Below are 22,563 nucleotides of genomic sequence, written 5' to 3'. Positions count from 1 at the left end.
TCCCACATCATTCACATGGGATTTTCTCCACAGCCAAGCTCACATCGACCAATAACTTCCTCAGTTTACTCGCTGTCACATGATTGTTTTAAATACAAAAGTTCCAACATCACAGGTTCATGTATCGTCTTCTAATCCTGATGAAGATCCTTTCTCTCATCTCTCCAATAACTGGCTTATTTGTTTATTTTCTAATGTGAAGCTCAAGTCTTTGTGCATCAAACAGCTCTGGACTGAACCTTTGCACGCTGTGTGTGTTTATACTGAGGTGATGGGAGTTGGCGGGGTGAAGGGGGGGTTGGTTGGTTGTGGCCAAGCAGGGAAGTGTCAGACACGATCTTTTCTCCAGCTAAAGCAGAACATTGTAACAGAGAAGCTACACACACACATAGCAGTGTGTTGCATCTTATGTTGTATATTTTAGATATACAAATACACAACACCCCTCGGTTTAAATCGGTTTTCATTTATTTCTTGTTATAAACCGTTCCAATCGCGTCCACACCTTTTTAACATACATGTAACTGGAGCATGCACAGTCACTGGTGTCTCTGGTTTGAGACCCGGCATCATGAACCTCAGTGTGTTCATCATCACGGCCCATAAAGTCAGACGACACTGAGTTGACACAAACACACCACACACACACACATCCTCAACAGAGGCCACAGATCCTCCAGAAGGGATCTTTGTTTTTAGCTGCAGCTCCAACAACAGCAGCAGCTCAACACTGCCCCCTACTGTCTCACAGTCGCTTTTCATTTAGTGCAAAAAGAAGTGATACAACTTTACTTGTCTCGAGCCTGTGGGAGTGATTTTTTTTAAGGTTTTCTGCTGATTCAGTTGCACAGTTTTGTTATAAGAAAGCACAGATGATTAGTGTGATTTGGCACCACAGAAAAACTGTATTTGCTGCATGTAGTTTGCATGTAAAACCTTTGAATTGCATTATTAAATCAGTTTTTTCTTATCATACCCCAAAGAGAAAAGAAACTATGGACATCTAAAGCTACAACACCAATTTTAATCTGTAAAATTCTGTATGTGTAGCTATGATACGTCATATTGATCCTTCATTGTACCTCTTAGGTTGTAACTTTTTGACCTCTTCTTATTTTTCATGAACTCTTCGTCCATTTCCACATTTTCCACATTGCACATTAAACCCATTATTCTTGGTATTTGTAGTCCTCCAGTGTTACACTCTCTGCTCTGAGTTTAGTTTAGCTCATCATCAGTTTTCTTCCGTCTCGTGGCGAGCCAGGGCGGCGGGTAGCGTCGCCCCACAGGGGCCGTGAAAGTGGAACCTGAAAACACAAACACGAAAATAAATACCATCTCTGCCGGTAATGCTGCAGTAATGTGGCCTGAGTGTGTGTATGAAAATGTTTCCTGCACGTGACAGAGAATGTAACGTACTTGAAGCGCATGGTGGCCGGCGTGTCCTCCATGTTGAATTCGGCCACGGGGACGCCTCTGGCTGCAACCTCAGGAGCAAACATGGCCGCTGGATACACGACTGATGACGTACCGACCTGCAGACATCAGAGTTATTCAGTAAATTGTTCCAAATCATGACAAACTATAGTGAGAGAGCAAAGAAAGTTCATTTCTGTTTTCAAGAAGTAACACTGACAACGATTTTAATTCCGAGTTTTGCGAGAGATTACACATCTATCATACTATTGAAAACTCATGAACAAGAGTTCAATATTTGAAACTAATCAGTATATTTGGGTGATTTGCTACGGAAAAAAAAACTGTCAGATTGCAGCATCTGAAATGTTTTAATCGTCATAAACAGTCTCGTTGTTCAGACAAAACAAGACATTTGAAGGCCAGATGGAAAGTTGAAAGATTCCTTTAATATCAATAATCTAATATAAGAAAAATTTTGACAGAAAAGAAAATTGTCACAGTTATCCCTGATTAACACAAACACAGACACACAGACACACACCACGAGGCAGAGGTCACAGTTGTCCAACGCTTTCTCTGCCTGTTTGAGGATGTTGGAGTCCAGAGTCTCTCCAAACCAAACCACAGCTGGTCTCAGGAGACCGTGACAGCCTGTCTGCTCACACCTGAAACACACAAACACACATGCACACACACACACACACACACACACACACACACACTATGTCAAAACAAATAAGCTAATTTGAAAAGAGCAGAGCACTAAAAGAGAGCACAGGTGTTTTGTACCTGGGCAGCTGCTGGGCTGAGATCTGGGCGTCATGTGTGTCTGGGTCTGGAGCTCTGAGGAGGCAGGTTGATGAAGAGGAGATGGGGGGGGGGAAGAGGCAATTAATTACAGAAATACGCCCAACCTGCTCAAACCATGTTAAAGGGATAGTTCAACATTTGGCAAATTGGCCCATTGCCATAATCCCTATAGTTTTAGGAGTAGGTTCATTACCTTTATTTGGCGGTGCAAGCTATTTTTAGAACGGCGGGGCAGAGCCGTGAGCTGCTCAGAGCTACGCTACGGAGGCTCATGGGATTTCTTGGTTTCAATTCAATTCAATTTAATTTATTTAAAAGGGACAATGTACAGTTAAAACATAAATGTTGCCATTTGATGCACTATACCAGATTATAGCTTTAAGCTAATTTGCATCTGCAGTCCCTTGGCAGGTCACAAAAATACATCACAGTACAAGACAAATTAAACAGTATACAGGGATAAAACACCACAACAACATGGCTACACACGTCTGCGTGCAACCCCCCCCCACCCCCCCCTCTCATCCCACCCACGCCCACACCCATACCCACACACACAGAAAAAGAAGTCTAAGGACCAACTTAGTGGTTGCAGAGCTGAGCAGCTTTTAACAGATTTTTTAGGTTAGATTTGAAGACTCTGAGAGAGCTACTGCTCCTGACAGCTTCAGGTAAGGTATTCCACTGGTTTGTGGCTCTTACAGAAAAAGCAGATTGCCCAGCTACAGTGCGGCGAAATGGTATGGTACAATCTCGTATGGAGGATATTCTAGTGGATCTGATGGAATTTGACGAGCGAGCGTGGACAAAAGCACATAATGGCTGTGGGGCCAAACCATTTAAAATTTTATAGACCATACACAAATTGGCGAATAACCTAAAATTCTCAAAGCTGAATAACTCATGTTTCTCAAGTATCCTACAATGATGATAACGAATTGGCTTTTTGTCCAGTGTTTTTAAAGTTTGTTTGTATAAAGACTCCAGAGGTCTCAAAGTAGATTCACCAGCCTGCTTCCCTCATCAAACTCATCAAATACACAATCCAAACTCCAAAACGCTCTGGTGGACAAGTTGTGACCTGCACATTCACCACACTATGAGATAATAACCGAACGTTACCAGACAGAGTTGTTTTCGAGGTAAATTCATGCAAAACCGATGGTGAGCGTTGCCTTCAGGAGCAGTTTTTCATCAAGCAGTCTCTGTATTTGCCTCTAAAACACCTCTGTCTGGTAACGTTCTGTTATTATCTCATAGCGTGGTGAATGTGCAGGTCACAACTTGTCCACCAGAGCGTTTTGGAGTTGTTGGATTGTGTATTTGATGAGTTTGATGAGGGAAACCAAGAAATCCCATGAGCCTCCGTAGCGTAGCTCTGAGCAGTGCTAAAAATAGCTTGCACCGACAATTAAAGATAACAAACCTACTGCTAAAACTATATGGCAATGGGCCAGTTTGCCAAAATGTTGAACTATCCCTTTAACAAAGGAAACAGCAGGGATTTGATTTAATACAGATGTTACTGTCTGATAAGTTTCTATCTCCAACAGCTTCAACACTTTGAAGTATTTGATTTAACTGATGGATCCTGTCATTATTAATACGACCATTAGAGGTCACCTAACTCATTTATTACAGGCCGTCTCACCACTAGAGTAGTTTCACTTATTTATTAATTTCTACATGTATTTTTTATATATATATTTCTTCCTCCTTTGATCACATTCTTTAACTCTGTGATGTTCATTTTTAAATCCAGATCATGATTTCTTTCATTTTTATTCTTGCAGGTGAGATGGTTGAAACATTTGTCACTTATCAAAAACATCAAATCTAAATGTCAGATAAATGACAAAGTGGCTTTTAAACTGACATTTCATTCATGTGAGTCACGGTTTCGTCCACGTGTCATTCAGCTCCCTGACAAACTGAGTCTCTGTTGGCATTTTGTGCTCAGATGAATACGATCGGTATCAGTATCATGACACATTTTTCATATTATTGAGGGAAAGTCGGCAAACCAGCAAACGCCACGAATCTCTTACCCTTTACCCTCCAGAGCGGCACAGATGGGGCTGTTGTAATTGGACGCTTCATGACCACAGCTCATGCAGCGAGTTCTAAACAGACTCCCTGACATGAAGAAAAGATTAGTGAGCACTGAAATAAGGAAAATGAATCAACAATCACTGAGTTTATTCCAGCTTCTGCACTTTGAGGATTTGCATCTTTTTATCGTCAAAACCTTTTAATTAAGTTTACAAAATTCATGACTTAATGACATGTTATGGAATAAACCACTGATCCAGAATAGACAGATTATCATTCATTATAAATAATCTATTGAAAGTAATCAGAGACATGGGGAGAAATTTAAGTATTAAGATTAAAAGAGATAACAGGTATATTCAGATTATAGCTCCAACTAATGATCATTTTCATTTTGATTGACTTTAAATGATCAGAATATAGTGGAAAATAAACATTCAATAAACATTCATCTTCAAAGTGCAGAAGCTGGAACCTGATAATGATTGGTTTCACAAATAGTCCATAGTAATTATTCCAGTGATATCTCATAGTTTCCTGCTCACCGTGGATCTCCAGGATGTTTTCGGATCCGGCGCGGCGATGGAGCTCGTCGATGTTCTGGGTGACGACAGTGACCTCGCGCCCTTGTTTGGCGAGCCGCTCCTCGCACTCAGCGATGGCCAGGTGGGCGGGGTTGGGGTTTTTTGTGAGCATGACCTCGCGGCGGTAGTGATAAAACTCCCAGACACGGGACGGGTTTCTGGAGAAGGCCTCCGGGGTGGCAAGTTCCTAACACACAACAGCAGCAGCAGAACAAGGTGGTCAGATGTCAAATCCAATGTATATGCGGCTTTTTCATGATAGTTATGCTCAGTGGAAACATAAGCTAAGCAGACAAGACGACAGAAAATGTTTCTCAAGTTGTCTGCAGAGCACATGCATATGGTTTCCTCTCTTATTCAAACTTTCTGTGCACTTCCCGTGATTTATTAAGTGTCTTGATGACTACAGACTCATATCTTAGTAAAAACTTCTCCTTTATAAAAGATTATTGCTGTTTTATAACTTTCAGAACGATGCAATTAATTTTTTAATACGCTGTCTTGCAGATTTTATTCAGTGGTTCATCTTTTCTGCACAGCTACAATACTTACATAGTTAAGTTAAAGTGATTTTTTTTTAAAGAAAAAGAAACTTATGCTTCCATCTTCACAGCATGTGACTTTAAAAGTTACTAAGCTCTCTTACTGTATATAAATGGATGACATTATGGCTCTGCACTAAAATCACAGACAGGTATGTTCCTACCTGTGCTTGCCATTTCCTCCAGAAGCCTCCTGCTCCTCTGAAGGTGGGGACTCCACTCTCCGCACTCACCCCTGCTCCAGTGATGATGGCTATGCTCTTGGCTCTGGAGAAAATCTCCCTGAACGCTGCCAAATCTGAAAGCAAACACAAATACATAAAAACACTTGTTGATATGATCCCTATTGATTTCTGTTCTCTTTCAGAAAGAGGATATGAATGCGGAAAAAGGAAGTGTCTACCTGAACTGGGTCTGGCCATGCCTTGGCAGCCCCAGGGTTTTCTCAGGTGGGCATATAGATGAGTGTTTGCTACGGCTCTACAGGTGAGCTGCCGCACAATCATCTAGTTATAGCAACTGAGAAAGAAAAATACACCTTGCAATGAAAACAGAGCTGACAACACTATTTATTTTATAATTTTGCACACTAATAATTATGAAGATGGTTTAGAATAGTAAGTTAGTAATACTAAACATGCAGGAGGAAGTACAATCCTTTTTTTGTTTTGTTTCCTCATTCCTCAGTTCACCTGCTCAGGTGTTTGCCAGGTAGTTTGCAAGAGTGTAAACTTATAAAGTTCCTAAAATGGATGGAAAATCACGTGGTGAAAACTGTTGTTGTTTGTTGAAGCTTTTAAGAAGAGTTTGGTTTGCCACAGTCACACAATGAGACAGCCATGATTGAGGTCACTCACTGTGCTAATATAAAGCCAAGCGGTCAAGAGGTCAGTTAGCGCAAAGTTAGCCTGCTAACATCACTGTATTCACTTGTTATAACATGAACCAGGGGGTTAAGTGTGATTTATGTACTAAAACATTCATGTCACTTTCACATTAACAAGTTAAGTGTGGAATTTCCTCGACACACGCCCACAAAGCCTGTCGTTAACTTAGTCGTTCAGCTAGCTACATGCTAACATGCGAACAGGCGCAGGTACCCGAAGGAAACGGCCACAGCTGCGTCACGTCACGGCGTGAAGAGTCCGTAACCCCACGGTCCCCAGAGGCTGTGTATCTCCGAAAGGAAGAGAGAGAGATGCCTTATGTTATTAATATGTAGTTTATTAACTTTAACTACCTGTCAGACAGAAGCCAGCAGCAGGACCATCAGCTGTTCGCAACCAGGAAGAGTGTTTGTTATTGACCACAGCGGAGCAGCGCATTGCAGCGGCTAGGAGATGAGCCAATCACAGTGAGGAGCGGTGAGGCGATGAGCCAATCACAGTGAGCGGCGGTGAGGCGATGAGCCTGTCAACGGGAACAGCGAGGTAAAAACAAACCAACAAACACGTTCAAAACACGGAGGAGCACCAGCAGAGGGCGCTTTGGTACCACGCACTACATTCTGTTTGTGGCACAGTTAAATAAAGTTTATACACATTTTGTAGATTTTTTAAGTAAAAAGAAGGGTAAATACAACCTCTACTATTGATTTAGAGATCTATTAGTAGGTCAATTGATTGTGTGGTTTGTAAATAGTATAGTTAGGCCTACTTGTTAGTACCACTGTAAAAAAAATAAAAAAAATACATACTGATATTGATGTGTTAGTTGACTGTGCATTGCCTCAGCATTTTGTTCTCCATTACATAAAATGACTTCATATGATGTGATTAAGCTAATGTCTTTATGTGCTGAAACCATATTAGCTTTAGGGTTTTCTATATAGTATATGTCTTTCTCTTTGTAAGAAAAGGTGTGATTGTTGTAAAAAATAAAATACAAACAACACAGTGCAGGCTCTATGTGATATTGACAGTTCAGTGGTCAAAATGCAAAGGACTTCTCCAGGACATACATTTATTTTGGCCAATATTTTTCATCATGAATTATTAGAGAACTTTTGGTGATTGTTTCTGCAGCATGAGCACAGTCACCTCTGATGTTGCTTCCACTTTATTCCACTCTGACTGTGTTTCTATTGGCCAGTCTGCTACGTGTTGTCAAAACATTAGTCATCAGAAAACGTATCATAAAGGGCTTCATCAGTGTTTCATCATGAGGAGCTAACTGCATCCACAAAGACTGGACTCCTGAGAGCTGGAATATGATCTACAACATCACATCATTAATGTATTTTCATTATCATCTTTGTATTTCCAAGAATCAGAGGTGGCTGACAGCTCTCAAGGCCTAGTGATGCAATTGAGTGGTGAACCTATAAACTGTAGCAGCAGTTATTGATTATTCTCATCACTGTGGGCGGTTTTTTGCCTGATTTATCAATTTAAAATCAATTGGTCTCAGAAATGTCACAGTCACAAAAAGAAGGAAAAAAGAAAACAGTTTCCCAGAACTGAAGGCGACACCTGTTTCATCAGAACAGTTTACAATCATAAACATTTCCAGTCATAAAAGACTATAAATATACACCATTTACATATCTGAGAGCCTGAAGCCACTGTTTTGGTTTATGATTACCAGAATACTGTAGCTTTGGATCAACTCTTTGCCTATCGACTGTAGCCTATCATTTGAACTCTACATGTTTGTTTAATCTTTTTAATCATACTCCAATTAAAGCAGAAGTAAGCGATCCGGTCTTTTTGGCTAACTTCTTGTCAGCCGATGGAGTTAGCAGTCCCCGCCCTCGTCCCTACGTCACCACATTCACGCGTGTCCCTTGGCTGCACACACAGAGAGGACCGCCCCTTTATGCCGTTCTCTCTCCTCATTGGATAAAGGTTGTAGGATACAAGGAAAGTTTTCTCCTCGGCTTACAGCAGAGCAGAGTGACTGACAAACCCATGTTTCGGACCAAACACTATACAAGTGATTGCTGTTGGAAGATATAGGCTAACTATTTAAGACTTATTAACACAAATATTCTGCTTACTTCTGCTTTAATCCAATTAGACCAAAAGAAAAATAACAAATAGGCCTCTACATTTTGAGAATATTTATCTGTGTTTGCATTTTAATCAATCTACAGATTTGTTGTTGATTAATATTATATGTCAAAAGCTAATAATCCATTCAGCTCTGCTGTATGCATGTAGGCCTGTAGCTATATGACAGTGCTGTGTTGTTTCCCATTGGCTCCTGCTTCTTATCTTGGAGCTGGAACCTGAGCAGGTGGAGCTGACTTGCAGGAAAAGAAAGGATCAGTGGCTCATCAAACCTCCCCCCTCTCTCCCCCCCTCTGTCTCTCTCTCCGTCTCCCTCTCTCTCTCCTCTTCTCCTCTCCCACCCTCCTCCATCACCACAACCACCACTACAATAGCCCGCCCCCCTCCCACACCGTCTGCCCGGGCGGGTGCACGAGTGGCTGCTGCTGCTGCTGCTGCTGCTGCGGCGCCGAGTCTCTCCAGTCGCGCCGGTCGCCAGTGGACGCTGCCCGGCTGGCCGAACATGGCGGCGGCCCCGGAGGAGGAGGTAGACCGCAGACCGATCCGGAGGGTCCGGTCCAAGAGCGACACGCCTTACATCAACGAGGCGAGGATCTCTCTGCACCTGGAGACAGGTAGGCTCAGCCGACCGACCGACCGGCCGGTGCGACGACGCGGATGATGCTCCGTGTCTGGGCGCACATTAGCAGCTCTCCACGGGGCTGGGTGGGTTGGTTGGTGGTGGTGTTGGTTGGTGGGTGGGTGAGGGGATATTGTAGTGAATCGGTTCTCGCTGAGAAAGGAGAAAATTGCTTCATCGTCCAGTGACAGTTCCCACGCAGCAGCATGACTCTGGGCTTTCATTGTGCAGGTCTGACGGAGCCCACGGTGCTCAGCTGCAGCTCGGTGGTCGCTCACAGTGACTCATGCCCGGGGAAGCGATTCTCACACAGGCTGTAGTCTGCCTCTTTTTTATTTTTTTTTTAATTCCAGCTATCCATGTGATATGCGGTGTGTGTGTGTGTGTGTGTGCAGCCAGGGCACGGCTAGCTAGGTATGTGGAGGGGAGGGGGACCTAATTACCCCCCCTATATAAGACGGATTGAGTGCTATTTCTCCGACCAGACTCCGCCTTGACTGTCGGCTGCAGTGAGATGTTGGTGTGAACTTGGCCGCCTCGGGCTCGGCTCATTTAAAATGCACTTGTTATTATTATATCGCATTTGCAGACTCGGGCTGCTGAGGACTGGATGGATGCTGTGGCATGCCACATCCTGGCCAAATGTGTAAGGGAGAGGTGGGGGGTGGGGTTGGGGGTCTTAAAGCCTGGTTTGTCTGCAGGGAGATAAGTTATTGTTTCCTTTGTTGCCATGGCCACGATGGATGTAGCAGCCTATACTGCTGTCAACAAGCCTGGATCATGAGCATCTTGATTTGAGGAGAGGAGAGGAGAGGAAGGGAGGGGGGGTCGGTGGTGGTTACAGACAGATCTGTGCTCATTTATTTTTCAATGCATTTGTTAGACCTGAGAAGAAGAGCCACTTTCTCCTCACCCCCCACTCCCACCCCCCCACTCGGAGGAGGAGGAGGAGGATGCTTTAATATCACATCAGAGCTGCGGAGCTGTCCACTGCCCCTCGGTGCTGAAAATGCCACCACCGAGCAGAGAGCAGGCGAAATCACAGCCCCCGGCCGGGGGGGGGGGGGGGGGGGGGCTGTCTGACAAGGGAATCGTGAGAAAGGGGGGATGAGGGGGGAGGGGAGGGGGGGCGGCTCTGGTTGTTGTGTTTTTATAAAAAATGAGCTGCTGCATCCGAAGAGCTCGTGCTGTGTCGACCCTCCTCACACAACAGCACTGAGGTGACAAAATCCCACTGTCACGTGTGTATGTGTGTGTGTGTGTGTGTGTAGGCTACAGCCCCGGCTACACTCTCCACTCCACTCCAGCCTATATTTTTCCATTTCGGACAGATGCCAACTCTAGAAAATTCCCCTGCCTGCCTATTGTTCTGCTTTGTCTTAATTTTCCACCACCACCACCATCACCGCTGCTGCTGCTGCTGCTGCTGCTCTGCTCTGACATGCAGCCTGTGATGAGTAATCATGTTGTTGCACAGACACTGTCAACCCAAAAAAAACAAAAACCACCCAGGATATAAAAGCTATAGCCATAGATCTATTACAATCTGTTTTTTACTGTGCAGCTATCCTCTTTATTTGCCTCGAGCTAAGTTGACAAATGTATGTGACAAACCGGCCTTACATAAATCTTAATGAGATCAGGAATTACTCACATGCTCGCTTTGTAATACCCCCCCCTCCTCCTTTTTAGCCTGCTTAGACCTTTATGACTCATGGTGTTCAGACCCACCTACTCATAATTTCTCTCAGCTGCCCTCTCCCTGGCCCTCAACAATCTTCCTCTCCATTTTGTTTCCTATTCAAAACGCAGCGCCTCCTCCTCCTCCTCCTCCTCCTCCTCCTCTCAGACAGATTAGCCGAGCCTCCTCACTCAGCATGAGCAGCACTCCTCTTTCTTTCTTTCTTTCTTTCTTTCTTTCTTTCTTTCTTGGAGCTTTGTGACAGGCTCTCCATCAGACATGGCTTGAATCTGAAGGAGGCTGTTGAAGGAAGGCTGCTGTGTCTTGCTGCTGCTGCTGCTGCTGCTGCTGCTGCTGGCTATTAGCTGCAAACAGAGCGGGCACGCTGCAGCTGCATGAGGCTGGCGTGGCATCATACACAATCCAGCGGGCACTGCCAGCTCTATCAGGAGGAAGATGTTTTATTTTTTATTTTCCATCACACTCCCCCCCCCCTCCCTCTCTTCCCCATCCATGAAGCATTCCTGTTTCCCCTCCTTCCTTTTTCTCTCCAACCCTCCCCCCCTTCACCTTAAATTTGTTTTGGTATAATCTCATTTTTCCTGTCACCACTGAAGCCACCCACTCCCCAAATTCCCTTTTACATTTCATGTTTGTGTGTTTATCCGCTGCTGTTTTGCATAAATCCAGCCCACTCTTGTCTTTAATGTGTGTCACCATTCACATGTGACAAATATCCATGCCTTTCTCAGTGTGCATCTGTGTATGTTTGCATATATGTGTGTGTGTGTGTTTGCATGTGCATGCCTGCCCGGTACATGTGTGTGTGGGAGGCCGCCGGGTCCACATGAGTTTTGGAGTTTAGTAAACAAGAGTTTATCACGGAGGCTTTTGCCAGACGTCTGGCTGTGGCCTCCTCCAGCCACGTTCACCGCTGAACTACACTCACATTATCACACTGTAGAGATGCATGCTGCTCTGCTGTCTGCCAGCGCTATCAAGATAAAACCACCTCTTTATCATTATTGGATGTCTTTGTCCTGGGTAAACTGCTAATAGCTGCCATTATTTACTTCTTGAATCCAGATTTGTTCTTTAGATTTCCTCATAAGAAGCTTTTTATTGTTAGAAACGTACACTTTCTCCTTCACTGGAGTGATATGAAGGAGCTTCTCAAGATTTGTTGTTTTACAGTTGTGTTAGCATCACTAGCGGTTTACTCACTCGTGTAGAAGAGGCGCTGTAAGTTGAGCTCATCACATCACTTTCCAATAGCCTTGAAACTGCCCTGAAGACGCAGCACTGCTCAGGGGACGTATTATAACCTTGAAAGACAACAACGGCCACAAGAAGTCACGTTCTGCTGCGGAGAAACTTATAAATAGCCGCTTTTAAGATTACAGCAATAGCTAGAAGAGAGATTTGCCATCACTGTAGCTGTAGCACCACGGCATATGGCAGCAGCAGATTCAGGTGTGTAGTTGGGTCGACACTGTCCTGTCTGATTCAGAGATCTGAGCAAACAAATCCCTCCACACATCAGAGGTATGAACATTAAAGGAGAATCCGGTCATTTTCCAAGTAACGCTCTACAGCTCTGGGTCCCTGAGTGCGACCATAGGAAAAAAATCTGAGAAAATATGTGCAGCCAGGACCTAGATCTCCTCCTGCTAGCCGCGCTACACTGCAGTTGAACAGCGAAGTAATGGGGGCAGTTCTTCTAACCACGACTTTAGCCTCTATATAATGCTCAGAAATATCACTACACATGCTTTGCAACATCCACCAGTTCCTTACCACACAACACTGAGTGTGTATAACTCTGTTAATATGAGAGAGCAGTGCTAACGTGTGTTTTTATCATGCACCTCTGTTTATTCTAGCTTCCTGGGTAGACCTTACTAGTCGACTGTCGAGCTCTGGTCTTTTTCCATATCAACAAAGACAAAAATGCGAGGAAAACATGGATTTAGGAGGGAAAAAAAAGATTTTGGATGTGGAAAAAAGCTGTTATATTCATATTGATGTTTTTTTTCCTCCTAAATCCATGTTTTCCTCACGTTTTAGTCTTTGTTGATGGAAACAGCCCCAAGCTCGACAGTCGACTAGTAAGGTCTACCCAAGAAGCTAAAGTAAACAGAGGTACGTGATAAAATACCAAGATACAACATTAAGGAAGAGCCTGTGAGCAAAGTAACTAGAAGTTTAGTACACCTATATGGATATGAGATCGCGGGTCAACAAAGAGTTTGATTAAGTCATGGCAGACAGACCACGCTCAGTGTTTTCAGTTTAATCTGGATGTTTCTGTGCTTTATATTGAACCTTCCTGAACTTTAACATCATCGTTGTTGCTGTTGTGCCGGAGCTATTACCAAAACTGAGCCAGTCACATCACATCTCGGTGTCTGAAACAGCGAACAGTAAACGGCTTTGGGAGACGGCAGATCAGTCAGATCAGAAAACACTGTTTGTTGTTGTTGTTGTTGGAGGAGGCGACGACAAATCACACGCTCAGTCATCATTCAGTCTGGAGGAGAATTAAAAAGCTGCTTGCTTGTTTACACTGGGAGGCAGATGAACTCCAGAACAATTCAACAAACACACAGAGCTCTGATGCATCGCGGCCTTTGGGTGCTGCAGTGGATAAACATTTGCCCTATACGCTTCCAGCAGAAACTCAGCAACACGAGTATCGATCCTCAGTCGTCTCTACGTGTCCACCGGACGACTTTTAAATCAAAGAAAGGCTCTACTTTTGACTCAAGCTTCTCTCCTGAAGAAATATCTGACGCCTCCTGTTAACTAACATTGTGTGTCCTGTGTTTAGTGGCAGCCTGGTAGTGGACAGCGGTCTTATCAGAGCTTGTTTGTGGACACAAGTTGTTAGAAACGCTGTTGATGGGACTGAACCAAACAGTGTCTGTGCTGTAAAAACCAAAACAATGAGCTACAAGCGGCTGAAAAGCTCTTTATAACTGCAGCGTCTGTGTTAGTTCCCTGTGGGCTCATCAGTGCAGGGCGTTATATAATCAGTAAAAACACTTTCTGCCATTAAACTGACTAAATGTATGTATTTATTTATTTATTTAAAGGTTTAATAATCAGGGACAATGCACATTAATAAAACATTTTAACAAAGTAAACATGCCAGAATTAGCCAAAAGGCCATTTTACATCTGCTGTCCCTGGACTGATGTTAAGTAGTCACACTAAAAGAGAATAAAATGATTTAGTTATAGACATACAAATAATACATTAAAGGATTAGAAGGCTAAATCTAAATAAAGATTAAAAGGCAGAAAACTATGCAAAAGTGCATACATACACACATAAGCTAACATAAACTCAGCTCAAACAACAGCCGATTGCTACAGACAAAACAGAAGCAACGTTATGCAGCAACACAAAAATGAATTACACAAGACACAATAACAAACTAGCAGGTCACACACAAACAGAACATAGACACTAAACACATTAAAAGCCATGCACGACAACAGTAATACTAGACAATTAATGTAACTGCTGATTAATGTTGCTTTAAAGTACATTTCTGTGGACTTGAGCAATAATAGATTTGTATTGATGGTCGCACCGCAGTACCAGTGGGTCTGGCTCGTTTAGGGAAGTCGACGAGAATAACCCAACAAACTGCAGAGCATACGTGGTTTATTTATATTCCTATTTATTAGACTGGATTGGTTTCAAAGCCTGTATTTTGGCATCGCTTGTTGCGCTCGATCGTCTCGAGCCAGTCCAGATCCCAGGCAGCGCAAGCTCTGCTCCAGAAATGTAAATCCAGGTCAGCTTGGTTAGAGCTTAGCCCCCTCGCACAAAGACCAATACGCAGGGCATTACCACGCTCTCATTCAAAGAGCGAGAGCACTAATACGGACCTGAATGAAAGACAGAGACAGAGAAGGCTTAAATGAGAGGAGGTGGAGGAGCAGGAAGAGTCCAAGGAGGAGGAGGAGGAGGAGGAGGAGGAGGACAGGATGGAGGCTTTTTAAATTGTAGCACCGTGAAGACTGGCACAGTGAAAAAGAAACAGTGCTGGCCGCCGTCCACAGAATATGGTGGGAAACGGTTGCACACACACATAGAAACTACCTCCCACTATCTGAGTAAGACTCTTTTTAGTCTCTCTCTGGTTTGCTCAGACGTCAGCAGCGCCGCCATCTGTACATAAGCCAGGCCCGTCGAAAACAGCAGAGTGACACTATCACCTGGGCAGAATACAAAAAGCACAGGGGAGGAAGGGTGAAGGCTTTATGATGCAAGAGAAGTATACTTCCACCGAACACACACAAAAAGCCCCTCACTTCTTCACCCGCTATGGCACGTGGGATCCGTTCCTTTCAGCCCCGGACAAGCTCGCCATTGTGCAGGGAAGGAGAGAGAAGAGCTGAGGCGAGGAGGAAGGCCCATGACTCAGACTGAAGATGACAATCAAGACAGTGGGAAGGTCCCTCCTCAGCTGCTGGGATGACCTCACCCAGGGAAGTTTGTACACTGTCATGTCATGGGAGTGTTATGTTTTTTTTTTTTTTATCTGGACCACCAACGGTTACAGTATCATTCGATAAAGAGCTGAAATCTGACTGGATGATAAATTGATTAGTCCAGTTGACTGAAAGATAATTGCAAACCAATTTATTTTAATCATTGTTCAAGTCAAAATCTAACACCCCCCTTGTTGCAGCTTCTCATTTATGAAGATTTGTTTCATCGTCCTTCAGTTTCAGGTGAACAGGTGGACATAACACCGCAGTTTAACAAATAATAGTGGACATTTTCAGATTTTTTTGTCAATTTATGGAGCAAATATATAACTGGGGGGGAAAAAAATGCATCCAAAAAATAGTCTCCAGACTGGATCTTGTTCCTATTGGTTGGTTGACAAATTTAGTTCATTTTTTATGGGATTCAAAACTATGTGTTTACTGAAAATAACAATAAGAGTTAGTGAAGTGTAATTTGATGATCTTGGTTCAGTGCAGTCGTATGATTATGTTGTGAGGAAGTGTTGTCATTTATCCTTTGGTTGTATCATCAGCTCTCTCTCTTTTACATATGTCAATAGCCAAGTCAAACAACGGTCCATATATACGTATACTTACTGTATATGACCATTAGTTAATGGGCCTCTGAGGGAGGGAGGATGAGGGGGGGGGGGCTGTGCTTTAAACATAACTGTCTGGTTTGTGCTGAGACATAATAGGAGGAGTCATCAGTATTTAGCTGATGGATAAAAAGCCGATGGATGAATAAAGGATGTGATGACAGTGTGGAGGCCTCTGTACAGACACGATGTCCTGTTCAGCAGCTGGGTCACGAGACGCCACTGCACAGCACTGAATGGTTATTTACTATCGCTGTATTGCTACTTAACCTCTATGGAGTTAAATGTTGTGTCAAACAGCTGATGCATACTTCAATGTATCCTCCTGACTTTTTCCACCAAAACTATTTGCTGTATAAGTTGATATCCTTGGCTTTAACAGTGGTTTAGGAATTCACTCATAATGTTAAAAATCATACATGAACACTGTTTATTTTACTTTTTTATTGGAACATGCTGCATATTAAAGAGATACTTCACCCAAAATCAATAATTCACCAATTTTCTACTCAACGTCATGCCAAGGAAGGGTTTGGAGAACTTTCAGAGTCATCAAAACGCTTTTTGAGTTCCGGGGGGGGGGGGGGTCCAGCTGGCAACGGGTTTTCATATAATGGCGGCAGATAGAGCTCACTTTTGAATCGTCCAAAACACACACTATCAAACATCCAGATACCTCCATACTGCTCGTCTGTACTGACCCAAGTGTCCTGAAGCCGCCACATGAAAAAGTTGTTCGGAAAAAAATTGAATTTGATCTCTGTTTTTAGCCTTGTTGTAGCAGTAGCTCCTAGTGGCTCTGTTGATGTTTGTGCACATTCGTTTGTCGTTGTAAACCATTGGATGTTTGATGTAAACACGGAAGAACATCTTGCAGCAATCTCAGACATCTTGCGCAGCCACTGGGAGCTACTGCTACAACAAGGATAAAAACAGAGATCTCATCAAATTATTTTTTTCCGAACAACTTTTTCATGTTGCGGCTTCAGGACACTTGGGTCAGTACGGACGAGCAGTATGGAGGTATCTGGATGTTTCATAGTGTGTGTTTTGGACGATTCAAAAGTGAACTCTATCCACCGCCATTGTACTGTATGAAAATCCGTTGCCAGCCGGACCCCCCCCCCCCCCCCCCCCCCCCGGAACTCCAAAAGCGTTTTGATGACTCTGAAAGTTCTCTGAACCCTTCCTTGGCATGACGGTGAGTAGAAAATTGGTGAATTATCGATTTTGGGTGAAGTATCCCTTTAAGAACTTGCCCTGGATCAGTTTCTAAGAACAGTGTGTGGGACACAATCTCAGTGATTTTCGTTTCTTCTGACAGCGCGTCTGAACGTGTTGATTTCAGCGCCCATATGTCACGGAGGCAAAAGAAAGGGCAAATGTCCAGTGGAGATTAAGCAGAGAGTTACCAAACTACAGCATGTGTGTTAGTTTGTGTGTATGTGTGTGTGTGGCTGCATTGCATCATGGGCTTTGGAGTTTAACTGTCACTGGAGGATTTGCGAATGCAGATGTCTCGCTCCCGGGGCGGCTGTCAGAGGTCTGCATGAGGTGTTGATGGGATTGTGTGTGTGTGTGTGTTTGCTGCTGCTCTGCATTGTAACAGTGTTGTATCTGCCACAGAGTCTCATTAAGGTCTGTTTAGTCTGGCAGGAACCACAGCAGAGTGTTTATAGACTGAAGCGTCACGTCCATGGAGACACTGGTTAACCCTAATGTCTCCTATAGGTTTGTTTTCCCTGAGAGACTTTGAGGAAATGTCCTGACCAGCGGATGTATGAGGTCGTAATAACAGCTGATATCACATCAGCGTATATGCTGACAGATTGCAAATGTGTCTTTGACCCTCGTATTTCTCTTCCAAACTTACTTTTGTCTCATGTTTGCTGTTGTATAGTTCTGTCGTCTTCGATTGTGAAGTGCATCGAGCAGCAGTAAATCATCCTGACTCAGCAGAAAACAGAAAAACCTTCACTGGCTCCAGTTTCTCATATATAAGAGTTTCCTGCTTTTTCTCTATTTACATCACTGTCAAACTAAATGCATGGAGAGTTTTCACTTCTGTTAGGAGTAAAACTAGACACTTGAACGCACCGCCATGGGCATTTTGATTAAAGGAATAGTTCAACATTTTGGCAAAATGGCCTATTGCCATAATCGCTATAGTCATAGCAGTAGGTTCATTACCTATAATTGTCAGTGCAAGCTGTTTTTAGATCGGCGGGGCAGAGACGTGAGCTGCTCAGCTAACACAACGGAGGTAAATGGTACTTTCGCCTTTTCCTCATCAAACTCATCAAATACACAATCCAACAACTCCGAAAGGCTCTCATGGACAAGTTGTGACCTGCACATTCACAACGCTAATAATCATGTATTATTATGTAACATTACGACACATGAAGCAAATACTCGAAACTTTGAAATCACTACGCCCAGCAGCCGTGTCTGGAATGTGGTTGCGGCTATGTATTTGCCTCAAAAACAACTCTGTATCGTAATGTTCTATTATTATCTCATAGCGTGGTGAATGTGCAGGTCACAACTTGTCCACCAGAGCGTTTTGGAGTTGTTGGATTGTGTATTTGATGAGTTTGATGAGGGAAAGGTGAAAGTACCATTTGCTTCCGTTGCGTTAGCTGAGCAGCTTGCGTCTCTGCTCGGCCGTTCTAAAAATAGCTTGCACAGAAAATTAAAGGTAATGTACCTACTCCTAAAACTACGGTATAAGGGTTATGGCAATAGGCCAATTTGCCAAAATGAAAAACTATCCCTTTAAGGGAGCCAATAAACAGTAATAAAAAGTTAGTTGCAGCCATAGAAATAGTTGTTATGTATTTATGAACAAAACAAATGCAACTGTTTGTCTTGATACCTTTTTTTTATATTACATACTTGAATATATATGAATAGCTGTAGCAGCCTGACAAATCCAGTGGTGTGTTGTGTGGATCTATTTCTTGCTGTGCAGGTGTGTTAGGTGTGTTATATCACCCGTGGCTCTTATTGTTGGCTGCGTGCTGTGTCGTACTCCTCCTTGTACTCGTAGCCCGTCTCTGAGCCTCTCTTTGATACTCGTCACCCCCTGTGGTTGTTTTAAGTGTGGCCCCTGATGGTTGAGCCGGGGGTGGGGGGGGGGGGGGGGGGGGGGGGGGGGGGTGCTGCTCGAGTTCTCATCCTCAGGCAAAGAAAAATTACACAACCAAGCCTCAAAATGCAGCAGACACATCATCGCGCACAGGCTGCTTCTTTAACTGGGGCCTGAGTGTTTGTCTGAATATGCTGCCTGTACTGGTGAAGGCCACCTATCAAAACAGATGAGCCGCGCACAGGAGACAGAGAGAGGGAGGGGGGGGGTGACTCATACCCCTGTGATGTGAAGTCTCACATTCACACATCCACAGGGAAGTACACACACACACACATATACAGACACACAAACACTCTCCCACAGACTCTGCTGTACTGTCACTTTGTATTAATTCAATGCACAGTGGATCCAGCCAGAAGTGAGGGAGGGTGGGATGGATGGAGGGTGGGAGAGAGGGAGAGACGGAGGGGGGGAGGGATGGGGGGTGTTGTTGAGGTTTTTGAACAGTGAGTGGCAGTGAGAGAGAAGGAGATAAAGAAGAAACTGTACAAAGACGACAAAACACTGAACTTGGTTGTCGCCTCTGAACTCGTAACACTTCCTTTTGTCGCCACGACATCGCACACGGTTGCTGCCGTGTTGATGCAAAACACATTCAGACACAGAGAAAGAAAAAATAGAACAAACCAAAAAAAAAGAAAACCTTGAATATATAGTTTTTGATTTAATATATAGTCCTTTTTTATTGATATACAAATCTATATTTCCCACATGCACTTCATATAGAATAATTTCCTTCGGGATGAATAAAGTTTTATCTAATCTAATCTAATATCTAACCCCAGTCATGAGACTTTGCATCAGAAATCTTTATCTATACTGTCTATATTCAGTATAAATTATCAATAAACACTTCAGATGGGGACAGAGCAGCCAAAAATTTCTGGGGAACAGATTAAAGGGATATTGTAACAAAAAAAAAAAAAAAAAGTGTGACTAGATTAATTTAGTGTAGCTCACGCTGCGCCGCCTCCTGCTGTTTGGAGACTTTAAGAGAAGCCGGACAGACTGTCGTCGCATCTTCTTTTGTGAGAAAACACACTGAGAAACACAAAATAAGCAGAAAGTCTCTCACTAAAAGTTATTATCTGTGTAGAAGAGGCTTGATCAGCTTTAACGTCTGAGCCCAGAGCTGCACTGCCTCCGCTATCTATGAAAAAAACACAGTGTTTCATTGGGCGACATGTTCCTTCATCACTACGAACACACACACACACACACACTGTAGTTTAATTTGACTCAGTCCCACACACACACACCATCCTGCTGCCCCAAATACTCAGTAGAGCACCAAATGTAGATTACTACGCCACTTAAAATAGTCCCAGACGAATGCACAGTCTTCTCCTGTTAAAAACTAACATCCCATCATCAGTCAGGCGTGAAACCTGCGACCCGTCATACTGTATCTCAGTGTGACAGCTTGTTGTCGTCACCCCTCAGACTTTCAGTGTGTGTTGTGTTGTTGATGTCTCTGTGACCCGTCCCAGCGTGCAGCAGGTGTGTGTGATGATTTATCCACAGGAGGACAAACCGACTTGTCTGTGTGTGTGTCCTGCAGAGCGGTGCTGGGAAGTCGAGCGGAGTCGTGAACCGGGGGAAAGTTCCCGCTGTGCAGCTAATTACCTGCAAAACACTGCATGTTTAGGAAGCTCCCCCCAAATCAAAACAATTAACTTCTGCCACCCAGTCAGCATCTTGATCAGAGCAGCAGCAGCAGCAGAGGAGGTGGTGGGGAGCTGCATGGATACAGGGTCAGTTTTTAGACTCCCTAGGTCTCCACCTCACTGTCTCAGTGCCACATTAATTTCTGTGAACTAAATCTCTGTCAGGATCGCGGCTCAGTCCGGGGCCCAAATTAGCAGCAGCAGCAGCATCATCATCATCAAAGGCCGGAGGATGATTAATATTTTTCAGCCCTGACGGAGACAGAAGGCCAGATGGGAAGAGAAGGTGATGTGTGGTGGTAATGGATCGTCATTCAGAAATAGACAAGAGGTCAGTGGAGAGAGGAGGAGGAGGAGGAGGAGGAGGAGGAGGAGGAGGAGGAGGAGGAGGAGGAGGGTGTTTGTTTCTCCAGACAGAGAGAGATCATGACGAGACAGTATAATGAGCTCAGTTAAAGAGTCCGTTCACCCACATGATACAGAAACATGTTTTATCATTTGTCATAAGTTTGTTTTACAATCTGCAGCTTTTCCTTTTTGACCTTTTGGCCTGGATGAGCAAAAAAACGGAGAAACAAGAACTCATAAAAAACAAAAAGAATCAATTTTAGATATATATTTAGACCAATGTTTTCAATATTTTAACTTTGAAAGTTGTTTTTTAGATTTTTTTTAGACTTTTTTCAACTCAATTCAACTCAAACTTTACACATAGCATTTAAAAACTTAAAAGACCAAAAAGCAAAGTTGACCAAAGTCCTGTATACAAGTCAGTAAAAACATACCATCATTAAAATAGAATAAAATGCAGGTGCAATAAAATACAAATGTGTCATAAATAAACAGGTAAAATACAAAGCAAAATTAGCAAAAAATGGAAAAACAAGAACTCATAAAAAACAAGACCAATGTTTTCAATATTTTAACTTTGAAAATTGTTTTTAGATACTTTCTTCAGCTCAATTGAACTCAAACCTTATACACAGAGCACCAAATACAAAGTTGGCCAAATCCTGTGCAAGTCAGTAAAAACATACCATCATTAAAATACAATAAAATGCAGAAGTAAAGTGCAATAAAATACAAATGTGCCATAAATAAACAGATCAATTACAAATTAAAGACACATTTTTTGCGCATTTTATAACTTTTACGTGTATAGATTAAAAGATTAGAACAAGTGATAACAATTAATACTGAATAAATGATGAACAGATTAATCAATAACAGTAATGACAGTCACATTCAGTGAATCTGCTGCAGAGTCTGTAGGTTTTTTGTGAACTTTATGTAAGTTTTAAAGTTTTAAACAGGTTTTCCCTCAGAGCTTCAGCACATTAACCCAGTGCGGCGCTGGTGATAAGTGCAGCTTAGTGATTGTTCTCCTGTTTCCGAACACTTCGTACAAGTGGAGCAGCAGCAGCGGCGGTGGTGTGACAACAGCTCGGTCTGTCAGTTAAAGTCAGCAGCGTTTTTAGCCCGAAGCCACGGTTTAAAAGCAAGTTTGACCTGTTAACGGTGGGTCAGCGTCAGTCTGGGCAGCAGCCACAGTGCTGCTATTGATCATGCTGTTTTCATTTGGCAGTTAGTGCAGAGCTGTGGAGACCCAGACACATGACCTTGTCACCCCGATCGATGAGCAGTTTATTTAGTTTTTACTGATTTTTTCAGACTAGAAAAAACAAACCAGGAAGAGGAAGAGAGATTAGAAACCCACATGATTAAATGTGTGACATCAGGTGGTTTATCTTTCCTTTTTTGTTTTTAAATTAAATCTGACAGGCTTTTACCAAGGCTCCCTAAAATGAAACAAAACAAAAAACTGTGAGGAAAATGAAAAGAATACTGATCAATAGGCAACAATCAATGATAACACTGTTAAAATTGTCATGCTATGTA

The 22,563-nt window shown here is 43.2% G+C and overlaps 2 protein-coding genes across 3 annotated transcripts in view; one reads left to right on the top strand and one right to left on the bottom strand.

The window, feature by feature from the left end:
* Positions 1 to 302: 302 nt before the first annotated feature.
* sirt5 (sirtuin 5) lies at positions 303 to 6,717 on the bottom strand. Of its 2 annotated transcripts, none has more exons than XM_083970736.1 (9): positions 6,648 to 6,717; positions 5,811 to 5,926; positions 5,572 to 5,705; positions 4,827 to 5,052; positions 4,278 to 4,365; positions 2,209 to 2,262; positions 1,961 to 2,084; positions 1,420 to 1,535; positions 303 to 1,307 (listed from the first exon to the last, which is right to left on the bottom strand). In XM_083970736.1, exons 2-9 carry the CDS (start codon positions 5,911 to 5,913, stop codon positions 1,235 to 1,237), a joined length of 918 nt encoding a protein of 305 aa, XP_083826862.1. In that variant the 5' UTR covers positions 5,914 to 5,926; positions 6,648 to 6,717; the 3' UTR covers positions 303 to 1,234. The 2 variants fall into 2 exon arrangements, with proteins under 2 accessions (XP_083826862.1, XP_083826861.1); XM_083970735.1 differs by having other exon boundaries at positions 304 to 1,307; positions 6,508 to 6,717.
* A 2,184-nt stretch (positions 6,718 to 8,901) lies between these two features.
* The window catches only part of phactr1 (phosphatase and actin regulator 1), a 45,580-nt gene continuing 31,918 nt past the window's right edge, over positions 8,902 to 22,563 (top strand). Inside the window, exon 1 of the mRNA XM_083970723.1 lies at positions 8,902 to 9,032. Within this exon, the coding sequence (XP_083826849.1) occupies positions 8,921 to 9,032 (112 nt within the window). The 5' untranslated portion in view covers positions 8,902 to 8,920. The remainder of the gene's footprint in view (positions 9,033 to 22,563) is intronic.

The sequence above is a fragment of the Trachurus trachurus genome (genome assembly GCF_905171665.1).
Source record: "Trachurus trachurus genome assembly, chromosome: 4".
Lineage (NCBI taxonomy): Eukaryota > Metazoa > Chordata > Actinopteri > Carangiformes > Carangidae > Trachurus > Trachurus trachurus.
Note: the sequence above shows the minus strand (reverse complement) of the source record. Positions and strands in the feature narration are given on the sequence as shown.

Excerpts from the sequence above, each read along its gene's own strand:
- sirt5 (XM_083970736.1), bottom strand. The coding sequence starts at position 5,913 with ATGATTGTGCGGCAGCTCACCTGTAGAGCCGTAGCAAACACTCATCTA. Across the intron at positions 5,706-5,810 it reads CATGGCCAGACCCAGTTCAG|ATTTGGCAGCGTTCAGGGAG; the intron begins GTAGACACTTCC and ends GTTTGCTTTCAG. Across the intron at positions 4,366-4,826 it reads AAACATCCTGGAGATCCACG|GGAGTCTGTTTAGAACTCGC; the intron begins GTGAGCAGGAAA and ends TCTTCATGTCAG.